This window comes from Hippopotamus amphibius, chromosome 15 (genome assembly GCF_030028045.1).
Source record: "Hippopotamus amphibius kiboko isolate mHipAmp2 chromosome 15, mHipAmp2.hap2, whole genome shotgun sequence".
Taxonomy (NCBI): Eukaryota; Metazoa; Chordata; class Mammalia; order Artiodactyla; family Hippopotamidae; genus Hippopotamus; species Hippopotamus amphibius.
The window spans coordinates 39,415,641-39,436,028 of NC_080200.1; the positions used below are offsets into that span (position 1 = coordinate 39,415,641).

Consider the following 20,388-nt stretch of genomic DNA (forward strand, 5'->3'; position numbering starts at 1 on the left):
CCTGCTGCTGCTGATGTGTAAGGAGGACCAGGCAGATTAACGTCAAGTGTTCATTGAGAGGCAGCAGTCATTCGTATTGACTTGAAGCATCGACAGTGATGGATAAAATAATTACTAAACCCAGTTGCTTTAACCCATAATGTTGTAGAGCCATGGTAGTTATTACTCTTAGAAATATGTTAACAGTTTATGCAGATAACATTTTCACAGCTCTCCCCAAGACCGTGACAGTTGATACTACGTCAGCTCGGCTATTTTCAAACTGTCAGGCAGGAACAAATACTCATTTTAAATGGCAGCTTTGTTGATAAGACATTCTTTATTAGTAGGACTCCTTTATTGATAAGAAACTCTTCATAAAGTCTAAATTAGGTCTTCAGTGTAAGCTTTAAAAAACAATTGTGGTGTAAAGTTAGTAGTTCCTCGGGGCCCTGCCAAATATGATGGCCCACCCATGGCCCGTCCGTTCCTCCGCAGCTACCTTGACAGCTTTTTGAGCCATGAGTTTTCAGTGGCCACTCCTGCCTCTTCTTGCAGTTAGCTCCTCTTCTCTGGCCCCGCCTTGCTGTCTCACCCCGACACGTGGGCATCTTTCTGTGACCACCCACTCCTAGAGGAAGAAAACCGGGTCCACTTTGGGTCCTAAGTATCTTTTCAGTTCTTGCTTGAGGCAGTGTCTTACTGCTTGTTACGTACGTGGTTCTTTGTGTCAGTCAGTCGTGGGCACATTAGAAGGAGGGAGTGGGGACATACAGTACATTTCGGGATACACAGCACTGGCCATGGCCCAGATAGCAGTGCACACTGAGAGGAGAGGTCCGCAGCGGGCAGCGGTGTGGAGGCAAAAAGAAGAAAAGGGAGAGATGTGAACGTCCAGAGCAAGATAACCTGCTGATGTAGATTAGGTATTTAATGGCTTTTACAGTCATGGGCAGTAGCTATGTTATCTTTTAATTCAGGAACTGTATTCTTACCTTGCCTGTGTCCATCAGGAGATAGTAAGTTACAGAACTAACAATGATCTGGCCATCAGCTCTCAGACAGTTACCAAAGCCCAGACACAAATCATCGTGCGTCGAGAATTTCCCAAGTTGGAGGCCTTGAAACCTCAGCCCAGGTTTATGTTGTGATTTTTAGTCACATTGAGCCAAGAAGCTGTCGTATCCTAAGTGTTCAGTATTCCCAGCCAAATTGGTGTCTTGTGTCCAGTAGTAGTTGCTTATGAACACAAATTTTGTTCAGAAAACCTTTCCATGGCTTTTTACTGAACTCTTACATATACATCCATTAGAGAAATTACTTCTTTCCACTATTTCTGTGGAAAATTTCCCTCTCCCTTTGGCCATGCTGTCCTAACCCACACTAATTCCTCACTCCCAAACTTGGGCCTCCCTTATCGCCTAGGCTGACATCTGGCAGGATGGGGAAACCAAAGCTCACCGCGGCCCCTTCCTCCAGCCTCTGCACCTCACGCCTCCGTAACTTTTCTGGCAGTTTGTGTGTGAAACAATTCCCCTCTCTGCCCACACCGGCCATCCCACCCCACAGCGTTTCATCCCATCACATATCATCCCTGTCCTGTCCCCAGAATCCCTTCGGCCCACCCATGGGGTAGCAGTCTTCCTTGAAAAGCAGAGAGAGGCTGGCTCCCCCACTCACTCACTCCCAGCTGCTGAGTTAATCTATATGAACAGGTAATTGCCATAGTTAAAACAAAAACAACAGAGCAGCACTTCTAAGCTTTGCTAAAGGTTTATCTAGTTTAGCACTATTTTACAGTGTTTGTATGGGGAAGTGATTTTTATAACTCTTGCCCATTTTCATGAGATTTACTTTAAAACCATTAGCAAAATACCCTTTTTTCTTAAAGATGATCTCAAAATAGAGCAGGCTGTTGGAATGGGAAAAGGGATTCTCCTCACTTGGAATTATGACCCCAACATGACTTGCGACTATGTAATTAAATGGTGTAACTCATCTCGGTCTGAACCCTGCCTCATGGACTGGAAAAAAGTCCCTTCAAACAGCACTGAAACTGTAATAGAATCTGGTAAGTGTCTCTCAAAGTTCTTTAAAGATATTTTTAAAATTTACTTTTTACTGGGTAGCATTGGTTTCTAACATTACGTAAGTCTCTTGTACACCATTATGTTTCTACTTCTGTATACACCACAGTGTGCTACCAAAAAGAATATTTTTAAAAAGAGCAGCACATGGAGTGACTGGTTGCAACACAGTGACTGTTCCCCTTTACTACTGGGCTGGGTGTGGATTGGTTTAGCTTTTCTGGCAGGATGTGTGTGAAACAATTCATAGGCTTTGATCTAGTCATTACTTGTCTAGGAATTTATTCTAAGAAATACTCTGCGAGCAGCACAGATTTACATCTAAGAATGTTCAACACAGCATTATTTGTAATTGTAAGGATCTCACTCACCATCTTTTTGCCCTTGTTTGCCCAGGGCCCAGGTTACTGAGCACAGGGGACTTGCGTCCGTCAGCAGTTACGCTGATGTAGGCCAGGGGACGCGGGGCGGGGGGCAGCTCCCAGGGCCCGACTGCTCAGGAGCCGCGAGCCCCAGGTGGCGGGTTGCCCTTGAGACCATGCAGCCAGGAGGGTAGCAGACACCTACAGGCTGAACCAGCCTTGTCCTTTGGAATCTGAGGCCTCTCTCCACTATCACTGTTCCTTTGAGTAACTGGTGAGCGTGGATTGTGCCTCTGCCCGTGGGAATTCTGGAAGCTGTTGGCAGCGAAGCTTCTTGATGCCGTTCCCCCTGCGGGTTCTCCCGCGTGTGTGAGTGACGTGCAGGAGAGCCGGCAGCTGCTCACCCCCTCTCTCCCAAGGAACACGCTGCGCGCGTTCGCTGTGTTCACTGTCCGTGGTGAGGCTGAGCCCCGTTGATTGGGTTCCTACGTGTGGCTTCAGATTATTTTCCAGTTCTACCTGGAATACAGCCAGACTCCTTCACGAGCGTAGTTGGCCAAGACCTTGCTGGTCGCCTCTGTCCTTTCTTACAGCTTCTGTCGCTTACGTGTGTGGCCGCCCGAGCCTTGCACAGCTGTAATGTACTCTGTATAAATTCTCACCCCTCTTACCTCCTTTGTCACCTGGGCTCTGAGAATAATCGGAATGGACTGGGGCAGGGTGGGGTGATGTGGAGATGGCATACCTGGGATGAGTTTAAGCTGGGGACCTAGAGGATGAGAAGGAGGACTTTTGATGCTGAGGCAGGTGAACAAAGGCCCCTGCAAGGGCTAAGAAAACAAAGGCTCCGAGAAGTTGGGAATTTGCCCAAGGTCACGAAAGTAGGATTTCACTTTAAATGATCACACCAGGATTTAACTTTAAAGCAACTCAGAGCTATTCAGAGCCTTAAGTGGCTGGGGATTTTGTGTTTTATTTGTTGCTGCTAGGACAGAGTGTGGCCAAAATAGGCACGTTTCCTATTCCTTTCTTATTCCGTCACCCACTCTTTCAACTATCCTCTCTCTTCTATGATCTCAAGACACATTCCTGATTCTCTAACCGCTCAGGCTCTTTTTCTTTTTCAGGTGGAAGAACCCTGTAGAATATTGGTATACATAATCATAACATAAAACTAGGTACAGATTTAGTAACATACATGCAGTGTAAAATCAGAACCTCAAGTATACTTGTCCCCAGCCCCCCCAAAAAAAGTTTCAGAGTGATTTTAGAGGTGACCGTCTCACTTTCGAGCCTGCAGACCGCTTGTGGTCCGAATCGGAGAGCAAGTGCTTTAAGCACACTAGAATACTTGGATTCCACACATTAAATGCAATCCTGTAGGCTGTCGTTTCCCCCCCAGGCAGTGTCTTCTTCTTTGATCACTGCAGGTGAACTACTCAGTACCCTTCAAGACTGTTCAAATATCATCTCTTGGTGGCTTTTTCTGATCTTCTTAGACTCACTTGGTCCCTCTTTGAAGGGGCCACAGGTTGTGATTACTCCTTCTAGTCTAACACAGGGCCTTACGGTTACCCATCCTCATCTGTCCTGCCACCTCTCTGCCCGCTGCTCCAGGCCAGGGGCCCTGTTAGGTCCACCTCCGTGGTCCTGACACTTTACACACGTTGCATTGTATTGAGGACACGTTTAAAAGTGATTAACTTGAATCTGAGTTAAGGTGCTTCTCCTGTATGTCTTGTGGGGTTACCTCAAGGGCAGTGAATGCTGATGCTGTAAAGAGGAGGAGACTCTAAGGCCCCATTTCCTTTAACACTGAAGTGTCAAGGTAGAGTGAAAATTTTAGTATCTGCTTCTTGGAACAAGGGAAGAGCAGTGGGTTCTTTCCAACCCACAGATAACACTAGTTAGGGAAGGGCTTTTCAGGGGCATGATATGGACCTGGGATGGGTTAAAAAACTGACCTTGGACCAAATCTAGGAAGAAGTTGTCATTGCTTAATTTCAAGGAACAAAATGAAAGCCTTGATTACCATTTTTTCCCCTTCAAGGTGATGTCATGTTATAATACTAAGCTTTTCATTACAACAGAAGTAAATTTGTTTAATTTTTATTGAGTCAACTTTCACTCTAAATATTTACCAATTTCGAAAATGTAGATGTATTTTCTGTAACCTTTTTACAATTAGCTTTGGGAATTTCAAAGTGAGTTATTATAAATTCAGTGTTTCTAAAATAGATATTCATAGTAATATGTAATTAGGAAAGTTTACCAATTGTGTTCATCCCGTAGATCAGTTTCGACCAGGTGTAAGATACAGTTTCTTCCTGTATGGGTGCAGAAATCAAGGATATCAATTACTGCGTTCTATAATTGGATATGTAGAAGAATTGGGTAAGTTAAATGGGTAAGTTTTCTTAGCGTTCGAGGTAATGAGCAATTATAAATAGATGTCAATTTTAAGCTTGAATTCTAAAAATAGATTGAACTGAGATGTTTATTAGTTCAAGGAAGAAAAAAAATTTGTATTATAACTAAAATTATTTATAATTACTTATTATTTCATTTGTTTAATGTTTATATTTCACAATTTTACTGTTGTCATTGAGAAAATTAAATCTTAATTTGGATGTCAAAAATACTTAATTTACACTTATACAAATTTTTTAAACTATTAACTTACTCAAGGCTATCAGTAAAGAGGGGAGATATGAGTAAAGTCTATTCTAGTAGCCACTTAAAGATTTTGCATAGGTTACCTCCTTAGGTATGTTTTATGTCTGAAAGTTGTAACTTCTGCCTTTATATCTTCACAGCAAAAGTGTTTGTGATAATATCTGTGAAAGCTTATGGTTAAATAGAGAATAAAGTCCTAATTCCAAGTTTAGCTATTTTTGAGGCTAGAAATCTCATTAAACCTTAATGCCTTGCTCTGTATTAGTAAACCCTCCTTTAGCTATTGACTTTTTTCCTTTTACAGCTCCAATTGCTGCACCAAATTTTACTGTTGAGGATACGTCTGCAGATTCGATATTAGTGAAATGGGAAGAAATTCCTGTGGAAGAGCTTAGAGGCTTTTTAAGAGGGTATTTATTTTACTTTGAAAAAGGAGAGAGTGACACATCTAAGATTAGCAGTTTAGAATCAAGTAAGTAAATTACTAGAATAAGTGTACTGTTTCTTAGAAGTTCTGTATTAACTACAAAAAAAAAAACAAAAAAGAGGAAAGGAAAGGTAAAAGAAAATGCTACTGAGTAGTTTATACTGATTTTCAAAACTGTCTGAAAAATAAGGAAGTGAAAACACAATCATTTGATGAATACGAGATTTTTAAGATTTTAGTATGTGATAAATGGCATGTAGCCTTTCAGAAATCATTCAAATCATTTATTCTGAGGCCTTCGATTGTGAGCCCCCAGGATGGAGAGCATCTCTTACTAATCTTGCATGATCCATAGCATAGCATCTTATGACAGTTATTTTAAAGAGAAAAGTCTTCCTGTATTTGTACTAATGGAGGAGAAAACTCCAGAACCTGAAGAATGGCTTTGGGTCCTCCTTTTAATTGACAGAGAGCCGTCTGCAGTCAGTCACGGCATTGATGAGCTGGGAACCTTAATTGACTTGATTGGGGATGTGTGTATGCATTAAACCTTAAAAAGCACAGCCAGTCCTTGGCAGTCGGTCAGTGTATGTCCAGAGACCTTTGAGAATCCTCAAATTTATAAATATGTAAATGTTTACACAGACTTTTGGCTTTAAACCCTAAATTACATTTCTGTTGGAAGTCAGATGCTTCTTATTCATAGCTGAACAAAAGCATATCATCTCTTCAGTTTGAGAGCTTTTATTTTCCTTAATGACCTCTCCTTGGAAAGAACCACTTGAATTATTTAATGCCCGTCTGACAAGTAGAGAACAGCAATGCCATGGGAAGATGCTGACCACCTGGGCCCCAGCTGAGTCCCCTCCTGAGAGGAGCTGCATAAATGTGCGCCTCCCTCGGATCACCAAGTCCTGCATTTCCTGATGCTGCAGAGTTGAGGGAAACCCTAAATATCAGATTCTGCAAACATCCAGAGTCTAGTGTAATTTCCCTCACATGCTCAGAAATTTTACACGTGAACCAATTGGAATTCTAGCATGTAGACTTCTAGTTAGGGTGGATTGGTCACTAAAGTTAGAGTAAAATAGAGAAACAACACCACCAGCAACGCATAGAGCCACAAAGACAAGGGAACCAGAGAGGCAAGAAAGATGCTTTAGAAATGTTGGGGTGCAGAAGTGGGCCGAGTGACCTAAAGGAGTGGAGGGTGCAGCAATCTAGGTGGACAGTTGGGCATCAGTGAGACGTCGTTTGGTCCATCCTGCAGGGCAGAAGTGGAGCCCACTGGTTAGGATGAATCTGGGGTGAACAGCAGGAGTTGATTGAAAGTCTGTAAGGAGCAGTTAGAACCCCCAAGTCCTACACGAGCTTCATGCAGCTCCTGTGAGTGTCCTCTCCGCTGCATGAGAACCAGAGAGCCTCCAGACGAGGGACACTGTAGCAAGCCGTGTGATTTTCCGTCTTCCTCCTTCCCACCCAGTTAATAGGACATCTTCAGCTAGGCCTGTTTTCCAGGCAAGGGATAAGAGGATTCGAGTAAATGGTTCCTGAGGAAAGACATAAAAGATGCTGATATTTGGGGGATGATCCCAGTGAAAAGGCAGGAAGCCACCTGGTCATTCCTCATCAGCGATATAAGTGAAGCCCACCCAGCAGTAAACCCCACCTTTGCACACCAGGCTTCCAGTGAGCCTTCTAGTGGCTCACTCTCGAACATGATGAACAGCCAGGGATAACCCGATGGTTGGGAAAGCTTGTAACCTGCAAGACAGACACCAGGAGAAATCAAAGAGAACAGATGCAGTGTGGGAAAACAGAGAAATTTAAAACAAAATTATCATTGGATAGTTGAGGTATGCTATGTTTATTGAAAAGACGTGATGTTATAAAAAGGAGCAAACAGATGACAGTTAAGAATTCCTTAGAATTAAAAATATGATCAAAGAAATTTTTAAGGTATTATATAGAAGTAGAAAAATTAAATGGAAAATGGGCAAATTCTTCTGAAAATGAGGCAAAGGCAAAGGAGAAGACTTGGAGGTAAAAGGTAGAAAGTTGGAGCTTGAGTCAAAGACCTGCATGCACTGTCCTCCTTTATAGGAGTTCTGTTAAAAGAGTGGAATGGAGAGAAGGAAATGATCCAAGAAATAGCACAAGAAAATTTCCCAAAACTGAAAGACCTCAGTGTGTACAGTAAAAGGTGCCGTCAAGGGCACAGTAAAATAAATAGAGAAAAAGATCTGTGCTGACGTATGTCATCATGAATTTTCAGAGCACCTAATGTATAAAGAAAAATCCTAGAAACAATCAGAAAAGCAGCTCTTGTGCAAGGACCAGGAATAAGAATGGTAGCAGGTTTCTCAACAATGTAACATACTAGAAGATACCCAGCTACATCTTCAAAATACTAAGTGAAAGTTATCTTCAACCTAAAATTCAGTACTTGGCCAGTCTATCTACAGATACAACAGTATCTGTACTACTATCTGTGAGAGTAGAATGAAGACACGCAAGGCTGCACATATTACTTCCCCCATGTATCCCTTCTCCAGAAGCTACTAGAAGAGTGTGCATCAACACGAGGAAATGAGGGACGGGGGCAGGGAGTTCCAGGACAAGAGCACCTAGAAGGCTTCCAGTCCAGAGAAGACACCCCCGGAAGCAGCCTGGGGGGGCGTGGGGCGGCTGGGGGAGGCGACAGCACTGGGATTTGGTTGTGTTGGACCACATGGAAAATCATATTGAATATTCATTGGAGGATGTGAGAAGAATCAGTAATGGCTGCATTAAGCAAATAAGGAAGAAAAGAAATTATAACAACAGGAAAACAAGAAAGGAAGCATGAAAAGCAAACTACCAAGCACTTTGTCTTGGCAGTGATTCACATTTACATGATCATGATAATGTAAACACTGAATTTACCCAAGTTTTTGATGTTTCTCTGTGAATGATGTGGGGTTGAGGGGAGAAGGGGTAGTGGTTGTGTATTAGAGCTAATGTCTAAAATTTAAAAATCAAGCACTGCCAACCTGAGTTTATTTCAAAATATGGAAGTAAATACCCAGAGAAAGCGATAATTTGATTTTGAAGTGATTGTTTATGGTGGGGGAAGATGCTGGCAGGGAACTGCTACTTTATGTTATTAGCCGTATGGTACGATTTAGTTTTTAAACGATTGAACTGCATTACTTTGGTTAAAATTTTAAAAATAATTTAGTAGTTTAAACAATTCTTCCCATTTCCTTTCAAAATGGTTCTAAGGCATCCTCGCTGGTGTCTCATTGTGGAACTCAGTGCGCTGCCTCGCTTCCCGCCTGCCTCCGAGCCTTCTGTGCTGATTTGTGCTCCTGCTCCCTTGAGTTTCTCACTTGCCTCTCAGGCACGATCAGCCCGTGTGACAGTGTCCCTGCTGCAGTGGGTTTTGTTTGCGGTGGCTTCTCATGCTCTTGCTAACAGAAAGAAAAGAAACTTTTATTGACTGCCTGCAACGTGCCAGGCATTATTCTAGAGAATGTGCATGAAAACTTCACACAACCCTGAGAGCCAAGTCGTGATATTCTGCTTCATAGTTAGAAAAACTCAGGTTCAGAGGCGTTTAAATAATAGGTCCAGATAACATAGCTACTGCCTGGCAGAGGTAGAACTTGAACATGGCTCTGGCTGGCTCCATGGGCCTTGGCCCTGGAGGGGACCAGCATTCAGACTCATTTAAAAAGGAGGTGAGTGTGACAGGTTTGGGTAACCATGTGTTTAAAATGGTATAGAGATCAGTGATAATCTTCTTCACTTTAAAAATAGGTCGTTATGACATAAAGGTTAAGAATATTACTGACTTATCCCAGAAGACACTGAGAATTGCTGATCTCCAAGGTAAAACAAGCTACCATCTGGTCTTGCGAGCCTATACGGATGGAGGGATGGGCCCAGAGAAGAGCATGTTTGTGGTGACAAAGGAAAACTGTGAGTTAAATGTTGTCATTGAGTTGCTTTCCGTACTTAAGTGCATTGTGTTTCTAGTGATTTTTGTTTATATAGGAATGCCCCTTTTTTAAATTTCACATTGTGTTACACTTTTATACTGGGTGGAGGGCAGTGTTGAAAGGCCATGAGATGACTTTATATTTATTCTTACCAGTTATTTCTTAATGCATACTTAAGAAATTAATGAATTAAGGGTACATCTGAAGTCTGGAGTTCTAAGTTCATGTTGAACTTGTATAATGGTCAACTAGTTTAAACTGTTTAAAATTTTTTACCCGAAATATTCTTTGATTTTTAACATATCCAGGGAAGAGTGTAAAAAGTAGCCTTTAAAAAACATGTAAAGCACAGGGACTTCCCTGGTGGCACAGTGGTTGAGACTCCACGCTCCCAATTCAGGGGCCAGAGTTCGATCCCTGGTCAGGGAACTAGATCCCACATGCATGCCGCAACTAAGACCTGACACAACCAAATAAATAAATAAATATTTTTAAAAATGTAAAGCACAACACTCATAAATTTGAGATGGAAAGTAGAGAAGAGTGATGGACTTGACTAGCATGTCAGTAGCAAAGAACTTTCATTTGAGCATGGACTTATTCTCTAGCCTTGGGCTGGAGGTCATACATGCCCTTAAATAAAGGACCATGGGAAGATGGTTCTCAGCTGGGGGTGATTTTGCCTCTTAGGGGACACTTGGCAATGTCTGGTGACATTTTCAGTTGGTGCTACATGTATCTGGCAGTTAGAGGCCCAAGGATGCTGTTAAACTTCCTACAGTGCATGTGATAGCCTCCTCCCTGCAAAACACAACAAAGAAATATCTGCCCTAAAATGTTAGTTAGTAGTGCCGAGGTGGAGCAGCCCTGCTTTAAAGAACTTAAGTGTGAGTATAGAAGTGATTACAGTACTTTCTAAGGTGATATTTTAAGTTTTTCAGTTTCCCCAGAGCAGTTAGGATTGTTTTGTCTTCAAATAATCTACTGACTTAAATATTTATAATATGAATTTATTCTATAGTTCGTACTAGACGTGGTGACTTCAATATCTGCAATATTCTCTTTGCAGCTGTGGGACTGATCATTGCCATTCTCATCCCAGTGGCAGTGGCCGTCGTTGTTGGAGTGGTAACGAGTATCCTTTGCTATCGGAAACGAGAATGGTAATGATTTACTCTTGCTGTTTTGTTCTTCAGAGCATGGTTATTTAGTTTCTGTGTTAAAAAATAAGTACAACTTTCTGGTGGAAACTAGGTAATAAAAAATATTTGTATTGGTCAGAATTAATGTTGGAGTTAATATTAGGCAAGAACATGGCACTTTTTTTTTAAAGGTTTTAAAATTAGCAAAGTAAAAGTGTAAATTTTTCCCTATTGTATTTACTAGTTAAAATAATAGCAGTTGTACTAAAAAATATTTACAGGCATAAATAGGCCAATAGCTATATGCAAGATTAGATGTAGTTTAATGATTGAGGTCTCACTTGTCCTGGTGACCTATTTAGAAAATCTGGTCATTTATTCATTTATTCAACAAATATGAATGGCCCCCTCCCATGTGAAGGGGCATATAGTGGTGAACTAAGTAAGAATGATCATTAGACTTCTAGGATAGTGGGGAGGGTAGATGCTAAGCCTATAAGCATTTAATAAATACATGCGTACAGAGTGTGAGTGGGTGCTAGGAAGGGCACGGGCGGGCGGCGCGAGGAGAATATCGGGGAACCACGTTACTGGAGGTGGTCAGGCTTCCCTGTGGGGGTTCCGCTGGAGCAGCGTCCCGAAGGGGAAGGAGAGGGGCGGGAATGTGCCCGGCAGAGAGAATAGCTTCTGTGAGGGCCCAGAAATTGGAAAGAGCTTGATCTTCTGGAGAAGGTGAGAAGACGTGTGTGTCCGGGGGCAGCGGCCAGGTGAGTGGTGTGAGCTGAGCTGAGCCGAGGTGAGGTAAGCACGGGGCTCAGGAGAGAAGTGCCTTGCAGTCGGCCAGCAGGAGCTGTCCTGAGCTGGGCTTGGGGCACATGGCCGTGTTCATGTGTAGACGCTCCTTACTGGCTTTAAAAATGCCATCATTCATCATAAAGAAGAGAATGTACTCTAGCAATCCTGGCTTATAAATCAAAATAGTAATAGTTAAGAACTATTAGAATACTCTGGTAACCATCTTCTCACTACCCAAGATCATATTTTAACAATGATTTCAATACAAAAAAAAAGATAAAATGAGATAGTTTAGAAGTTAGAGCGTTTTGAACTTACATTAACACCTTTTTTTTCTGCAGGAATTACAAATACAGTTTTTTTAACAGCTCTAAATATGATAGGGCACTAAGCACATTTTGTTTGTGTTTGTGTTTAGTTTTTGCTCCAGATTAATAGCCTTCCTTTTTCTGATAGTCCAGAGCCTGTGTTGAGCAGTAGAGATAATAACATAATGCAAACATATTCCCAGTAGTTGCCTGAGCTGAATCCAGTCTGCAGTATGAACATTTTGGTTAGATGAGTAAATACCTGTATTTGACTTTTGACTTGATAGCACAATCACCGTTTTAATTCTTTGCTTTCCATTTCCAAAAGATACATAGGATATGTAGTTCTAGATATAGAGGTACTGTTTCTGCTTTTCAGATAGGAACCTCTCAGCGCATTGTATCGAAAGCTCTAGTGACTGATCACATTGAAAATGATCATCCGTTTTTATCTCAGATGTTCATTGGCGTATTCATATGAAATGTCAAAATAAGCCTGATAACTTACTAACTTATTTATTGGCTAATTGATAATCTTAATCATTATTAAATGTTTAATCATCTTTATTTAAAGGATTAAAGAAACCTTCTACCCTGATATTCCAAATCCAGAAAATTGTAAAGCTTTACAGTTTCAAAAGAGTGTCTGTGAGGTAATCCTTTATTTTCTTATGTTTACCTTTGAAGTACTGAGTTTCTTTTTTTAGTCTTTTGTGAAAAGTATTTAACATGTCGATGTCATCCAGAGTGAAATGTATTGAGAAAATAGCAGTGTTTGAACATCTGCCGAACTTCTAAAATTATTAACTTTAAATTGTTTGTACATGCTCTTTTTTTTCACTACTATTAAAAGCGTGGAAAATACCAATGTGTAGAAAAAAAATGTAGCTTTGCTCTAGTATGCACTACAGAATAGTAGAGACACATTTTGATAAACAGCTGTGAAAAAAAATGTAAAATATGCTTCTTTTTGTAGGAGGGGCACTGCAGCAGCTTTTTGTGGCATCCCTAATCCCTGTTTTAAAATTTATTTCTAGGGAAACAGTGCTCTTAAAACATTGGAAATGAATCCTTGTACCCCAAATAACGTCGAGGTTCTGGAAACTCGGTCAACAGTTCCTAAAATAGAGGATACAGAAATTATTTCTCCAGTAGCTGAGCGGCCAGAAGACAGCTCTGATGCAGAACCCGAAAACCACGTGGTTGTGTCCTATTGCCCACCAGTCATTGAGGAAGAGATAGCGAACCCAGGAGCAGACGAAGGCGGGGGGGCCTCACAAGTCATTTACATTGACATCCAGTCCATGTACCAGCCGCAGGCAAAACCAGAGGAAGAACCCGAGAATGGCCCTGTAGGGGGGACAGGCTATAAGCCACAGATGCGCCTCCCTGTTCCTTCTACTGTAGAAGATCTGGCTGCAGATGATGACTTAGATAAAACTGCAGGTTACAGACCTCAGGCAAATGTAAATACTTGGAACTTAGTATCTCCAGACTCACCTCGGTCCACAGACAGCAACAGTGAGATTGTCTCCTTTGGAAGTCCGTGCTCCATCAGCTCCCGACAATTTCTGATTCCTCCCAAAGATGAAGATTCTCCTAAATCTAGTGGAGGAGGGTGGTCCTTTACAAACTTTTTTCAGAACAAACCAAATGATTAACAGTGTCCCCCCCTCCCGTCACTGCAGTCCGCCATCTCAATAAGCTCCCGTTGCTAGAGTTGCTGCGTCAGCACTGGGCGCCTTGGAGGGATCCTGTGAAGTGTTGCTAGTGAGGTGGACTTCACTCGTGTAAGTTACACTAAAAGTGTTAATGTGCTTTTAATGTGGTCTCAAAGCCAAAGTACAGTAACTCAGAAATTCGGTCCACACAACTCACGATTTGGAGCTGTTTGTGATTCGAGCCAAAGAGTTCTCACGTTGCTCTGCCTTCAAGAAGCGTCTCAGTAACGAATACTGCCTGGTCCACGTGTGCAAAACAAACCCCACAGCAGCTGTATTCTGTTCTGTTGTTCATCAGGTTTTCTCATGCATATACTTTATGGAATCGCAAGCAGGTTTGCAGGCAAGGGAGAAAAATGTCAGAGTATCAGATGGTGTTTATTTGCCTGACATTTGCTCCATTCTAGATGAAAACCAAGCACAGATTTTAAAACTTTTAACACTATTCACTATCCACAGCATTTAAGAAAATTAATATAATTTTTAATGTATCAGTAGCAACAGCTATTTAGTGTTTTGTTTGATAAAGTATGCTGATTTCTGTGCCTACTGTATAATGGTTATCAAACAGTTTTCTCAGGGGTACAAACTTGGAAAACGAGCGTAACACCGACCAGCTCAAATCAGAATCATGTTTTCTTGCTTTGGTAGGTTTTTCACACTGTTCCATTATTTTTTAGCTTTTATGCTAGCTTTCCTTATTAGGTGGCCCTAATATTTAAAACTAAATTTCTAAGACTACAGATCTTAAGTTTTTTTTTTTAAAAATGTGTTTTTTGTTTTGTTTTGGTGACAGTGTCAGCTTTATAAATATATGAGCAAATTCAATATTATTCATAAACATATAGTTCCAGTGACTTACTATTTGAGACGACTACTAAGCAATACCTGGCAGCATTAGCTGTCTTTATGGTTCGGGTTGGCCTCAGTTCCTCCTGAGAAGACCATGCTTTGAGCCCCAGTTGCCCAGGCAGTGACGGTCTCTGACACCTTCTAGCAGGTGTTCCTTCTCATCGCGCATCTTAGCAGTTCCTCCCTCTTAAAGGATCATCCGTCCAGACTATTTGATTCAGTCCTTAAATTTTAACATATAAAACTAAAAAGATAATGCTTCTTACAGGGACAGTTACTCAAGGGCTATTTTACGTGGAATGTCACAAGACAGCTTTGACTCCACGGGCATCCCTGTACTGAAGGTACAGCAGTTGCTCTGGGAGCTCTCCAGAGTCGTGTCCTCACAGCATCCTCTGCCCACCCCTGGTTTTCATAAGTGTTGTCTAGAATGAATGTGGTTCTTGGAAAAGCAAACTGAAAATCTAAAAAGTGTATATTTCCCCTGCCCTCAGGTTGTCTATGTATTTTGAGAGTTAAGGCAAAAGTGCTTGAAAATTTGGAAGATCCGAAGAAGTCAAGAAATGCCTTTTTTTTTAATCATATGAGGTTCTGTAATGTGTTTGCACATAATGGATTGGTTACTTTTTTTTTTAGCCCATAATGTATTGTTGTAAAAGCCATGTTGTCGAAAAAAGCCACAACAAGGGTGACAAGGGGCAAAATCTATTCAATAGATACTCTGTTTATGAATCCTAATTTTAATTGCTGGGATTCAATTAAATTCCTGAGCTTCCTGATATATGAACATGTGGAGTGAAATACAATTAATTATGTGTACAAATAGCATAGTAAAACTACACAGTAGCTCACAGAAGTTTTCAGCATTGAAAATCGTATCAAACCAGAGCCACCAGTTTGCTCCATCCTCTTATTTCCCCTGTTGGCCTCCTTCCCTTTGCTTCCACCCCAGACACGCAGACCTGGGCCGCCTTCTCTCCCTGCAGAAGCTTGTTGCTACCACACCCCTCTTGCCCCTAACTCATGCCTTTTTCCCCATCGAAACTAGTCGATCCTGTACCTCGTCTCTTTAGGATAAGTGCTGGTCACGGTGGACGTTTATTGCTATAAACTCCACTAACCTGAGATAATGGGAAAAAGCCAGAAGAGATTGTTTGATCTCTGTCACTAATGCATATGCGTTTCAGTGTGACCATTTTTTGTATCCAGAGCCTTGTCTAACCTACATAACAACTCATTTTTTTGGTCAGTGGTGAATATCACTGGGGCTTTTGAGTCCCCCCACTCCGTCCAAGACTTCACAGCTTTTTCTGCATGAAAAAAATTCAGAGTGCAGCTCACGTGTCCCCTGCCTCTGGAGGTCCACACACGGGTCACTGGGTTAATGAGAAGCAGAGTCTGGCTCAGTTGGTCTGGGCAGGCTCCATGTAACTCGTGATATGCTTAAAAGAGTGTGGTTTAGGTCCGAGGTCAAAACAGGTTTCCTTACCCTTCCCCGTTGAATTGAAGACAGCCAGACCTGCTCTGCAGATGGGAAGTGATTACTTCCCAATCCCCGCCCCACCTGGGTACGTGGGGATGGGGGGGGGGGGGTGCGGGGAGGGAGCCAGGGAGAGAGAAGACACACTCTGTTACATATCCAGTTGTTTGTGGCACTGGAGACCCTGGTGAGCGTGCACTGTGTCAGTGCCAGGACCATGCGCACAGGTGAAAGGTGGTCTAATAGGGCCTTGCTCTGTCCAGTCAGATCAGCTCCTCTTTGTGGAGGAGGGCTAACTAAAGGCTGCTTAGAAAGGGAGGGTAGATGTGTTCCCTCCAGCCCTTGCTGACTGGGAGAATAATTGAGAAACCCCTCTTTCCTACTAAAGTTTCCAACTAAAGCTCAATCATTGGTTAGAAAATTCTAAATGTCTGAAGTAGAAATCTATCCCATTATGTCTTGATTATTGCTGTGTAAATGATAGATTTTCACATTTCCTACAAGCCAGTTAACTTATCACAAGCCAGTTTGAAATCAAGCTTCCCTTGTGAGGCATGGAGATCCTGGAGGTCATCGTGACCGCATTTCTCTTGTGAGTGGCCATCTTAAATAAAACATATTTAACATAAAAGTATTCTTGGAAGACAGCTTGGCTTTTGACATTAGATAGACCTTGTGAATTCCGTATTGCATGGGCCAGCCTCCACATATGATTGAAGCCTTCAGTGTCCTGAACCTGTAGAGAAGCCTGGGTTTGACACTGTGGCCCAAGTATCTGGATAGTTGCATTGGCTTTTTATGTGCTTAGGTGACAGAGGTGCTTTGTCCCTGCAGCTTAGACACAAAGGCAGCCATTCATCAAATAGTTTAAGGGCACAAGTTTCAGCCTCATCTTCCATACCAGCATTGCTTTCACAGCTCGTGGATCTGAAGGATTGCATTTAGAACATCTAGTCCTTTTGCACTCACAAACTGTGGTAAAAGTCACATTCTTAAACCTTCATGCAACTTGTATTCTTGTTGGAAATTAGTCCTGTAATTTCTTAATTGTCTTCATACCGTCCAGTACAGCCCTTTCTGTCTTTGAATAATTAGATGTAGTTTAGTGAAGGAGAACATTTTCTTCCAAAAGGAATTTAGAATTCTAAATTAGAATTTAGAATTTAGAATCAATTTTATGATAGTTTGAAATGAAAGTACTCCCCTAACCTGTCAACATGCAGAAAATATTATCTCAAAGTTTTCTACAACTCAGGCACATAATCTGCTGAGACTTTTTTTTTCTATTTAATCTGAAGTAATTTTTACTGTTTTCTGTTTTGAACCATGTTAAAATTTGTGTCTTTTATAAAATGCCTTTTCCCCCTTATTTTGAAAGTATAAAATTGGGCATCTCAAAAGTCAACTGTGGGATCATTAGCTAATCACTAAGACTAGGCACATAATGGAAATTTCAGTCAGTTTTTTATTGATTTAGTTCCATCTCAGGATGTGCAGATTCAACAGAGTTTTCCTGAAGGGTGCTATATGTCAAGATCTAGCTTGTGTAGATCTGAAACTATTGGCTTGAAGATTCAAATCTACCCTAGAAGTAACTCCACAGTTTGAATGAAAACTTGAGAAAGACTCATGCAAAAGCATCACCAAATATCTTATTCCAACCTAATTTTAAGCAGTCACAGTATCTTTTTATTTTATGGGTACACAAGGGTGGGACACGTTCGTACCAAACAACAAGTGTCTCTAGCAAACGAACAACACACTGATGTGTGAGCTTAACAGACTAGGAGAAGCTCTCATTCTCCTGATAAACTCTTTCTCAAAGAATTTATTTTAAACTGGTATTTCCTGCTGAAACAAAGTTTCGTGGTACCATTGCCCGTCTTATTTTTCATATCCAGAAGAAAATCTTTCACAAAAGAAAATGATTTGTGACTAAACTTACTGGAAATGCAGCTCTTAGACATGGCCTTAGAATGTCATTGGAAATGACTTATTTTGAATTTGGCCTCTTTATACCTCCATGGATTATGTACCAAGGCTATTAATATTTAAACCTCTTACTTCAATAGGGTGGTGAAATTTTTATTCCTTTTCAGTTAGTACTTTTGTCTTAACTATTACATGACCATGTTCATGCTAATTATGATACAAAGGAACTATTTTTAATGCTGGTAATGGATTAAAGGATAACATTCTATGAATTGAAATGTCAGGCTTTAATGAATATGATGAAATTTCAGGGTGTGTGATTTGAATATATCCAAATCCCTATAATTATGATGCTGAGTTATGACATGATTCTATCATTTTAAATCATGGGTAGCATTTGTTTCTCCCTGTTAAAATGTTAATATTTTGGATTATAAGGGTCCATGTTATCAAGAGAATTTACCTGTGCAAGACAAATCCTAACTGTGCAAAATTTTTATGAAAATTAAAAGTAATGTTTTTAAGAGGGAAACCCTCTGAATTTTTTTTTCCTGTCTGCAAGTAAGTGCCTAGTTGAAGAGACATAGAAACAATAAATTCAAAAGCTCTTAAATAAGTAAACTGTGACTGATTGAATAGTAACCGAATACAAAACAGTAATAACATATTACTTTTTGGTTGCTATAACTGAATACCCTAAAAACTGGGAGATGTGAATGGGGGAAAATGAATGTTTAATTGATAAGGAATTGATCTTTATTACATTTACATATATCTTGTAAGATTTGCAGGAGCCAATCAGAACTTTAAAACAAACAAAAAAACTAACAACAGAGATCTTAAGCTGCACTTAAGCCAGAAATACTTTGTGTACCTGATTGAATGGCTCACTTAAATGTATTGAATTTCTTCATACACTTAAAACATACTTCCCTTAAGAATTACTCCATTTTAAATGGGTAACTTTCAATTTCTGAACTTACTGTTTTTCCTAAGCATTCCGATGGTATATTATAAAAGATCAAGAGATTTCCAGGTGGTAATGAAATTTTAATTAAAAAACATGGATAAATTAACTTGGTTTAATCTTAACATTCGTTTTTTTTGTAGTTTATTGTAGAAAACAATACTGAATAATGATCCTCATAAAATTTTTTTCAAATTACTCTGTCCCCAGTTTGATTTTCAATACTTTTTGCCCATTATTTGATATATCCTTCAATTTAATTTTTTCCTTCCAACATAATGTTTCAAAAAATGTGAATACATTATGAATACAACATACAAAAAGAAATCCTGTTCCATTTACTGTTGTGGAAGGGTAGGTATTATATGATACCCTGGGATTGGGATTTGTTTTATCCGATTATTTTCTCCAAAAGGAGCAAGGCTTTTTCTTACATTTCAATTCAGAATTGCTTGAAAAAGACTGGCCTGGATAGAGAGACATCCTAAATTTGAGATGGTGCCACCTTAAGGTATGTCCAAAGGTAAAGTCATTTTAGAGCACTCAACTTTCCTAGTAGAAGTGTGTTACCTTTCCTTCACTTTCATTAGCCAGCCACAAGTCAGAGGTCCTTACAATGCTAGGAAGTTACCATTTTTTACTTTCAAAATTGCATTATAGTGAATTACTGTTTACAAAATACACATACTGTGAACAGATATGTTTTTGTCTTTTATAAGGTTGTTTGTAGAATGAGTGTTTTTTTAAAGGGGATGTTATATGTTAAATATTTTTCAGTTTTTTATAAATACTAGTAACTGTTTACTAATTTTTCTTTGGTCAGGTGTGTGCAAATGTAGCTGAAAGATAGGGAGAAACTGCAAATCCAAAACTGTTTCATTTTTCATTTCTTACAATGTTACCACTACAGACTTTTTTTCTCAATCTGAATGATCAGTTGTGATGTTCTGTCCTCAAAATCGTGCTTAATCATATCAGGAAACATTTAAATATACATATGCAGGAAGCAAACTATAGATTGCCATGTATTTGTGTGATTCAGTCTGATTCACAGAATTCTGAGTTTAATATGAAATAAAACAACTCCACTTACAGAAACAACAACTGAAGTATTTTCTGCCTTATGAAAATTTGGAGATTATGTTGCTATTAGAAGGAAAGATTTGGACATCTTATATCACTGTATAATTTCAGAATTTAGTTTCCATATCTTTTGGGAAACACGGTTATAGCAAGAACATAGAATGTAAGCAACCTATTACTAAGACACCTTAAATGTAAAACTAGTATGCTTGGCTGTTAACTCTAAAGATGTTACTTATGTTTGTTTTTAAAACATGCATGTATTTAACAATTTTATCATAGTATTGTCATGGAAAAAATAAATATATTTTCTTACAACTTACACTGACAGATTTGGGCATTATTTGGGGGGATTTTATATTTTAAGCACTTAGGAGAAGTGGCTTCTGCTTTGTTTTTGTTAATGCTTTGGTTCTAATAAGAATTACAGTGGTTCTGAAAACAATCACATAAGGCTCTGACTAAATTAATATTTTAATATATTGCTATGACATCGATATAACCTCGCATATGTTCCCTTGAATCTGTATTTACCAGACAAGTTATCAAAAAAATAATCAAATAGCGGGGATCCAACATTATAAAACAAATGCT

At 40.1% G+C, this 20,388-nt stretch overlaps 1 protein-coding gene across 3 annotated transcripts in view; it reads left to right on the forward strand.

Moving 5' to 3' along the window:
* Positions 1-20,110, forward strand: part of LIFR (LIF receptor subunit alpha) — a 76,109-nt gene extending 55,999 nt beyond the window's left edge. For all 3 annotated transcript variants that reach the window (XM_057708250.1, XM_057708251.1, XM_057708252.1), the window contains 7 exons: positions 1,871-2,050; positions 4,721-4,822; positions 5,409-5,576; positions 9,333-9,494; positions 10,584-10,677; positions 12,334-12,412; positions 12,797-20,110. In XM_057708250.1, coding sequence (XP_057564233.1) covers positions 1,871-2,050; positions 4,721-4,822; positions 5,409-5,576; positions 9,333-9,494; positions 10,584-10,677; positions 12,334-12,412; positions 12,797-13,420 — 1,409 coding nt within the window. In that variant the 3' untranslated portion in view covers positions 13,421-20,110. The remainder of the gene's footprint in view (positions 1-1,870; positions 2,051-4,720; positions 4,823-5,408; positions 5,577-9,332; positions 9,495-10,583; positions 10,678-12,333; positions 12,413-12,796) is intronic.
* The last annotated feature ends 278 nt before the right edge of the window (positions 20,111-20,388 follow it).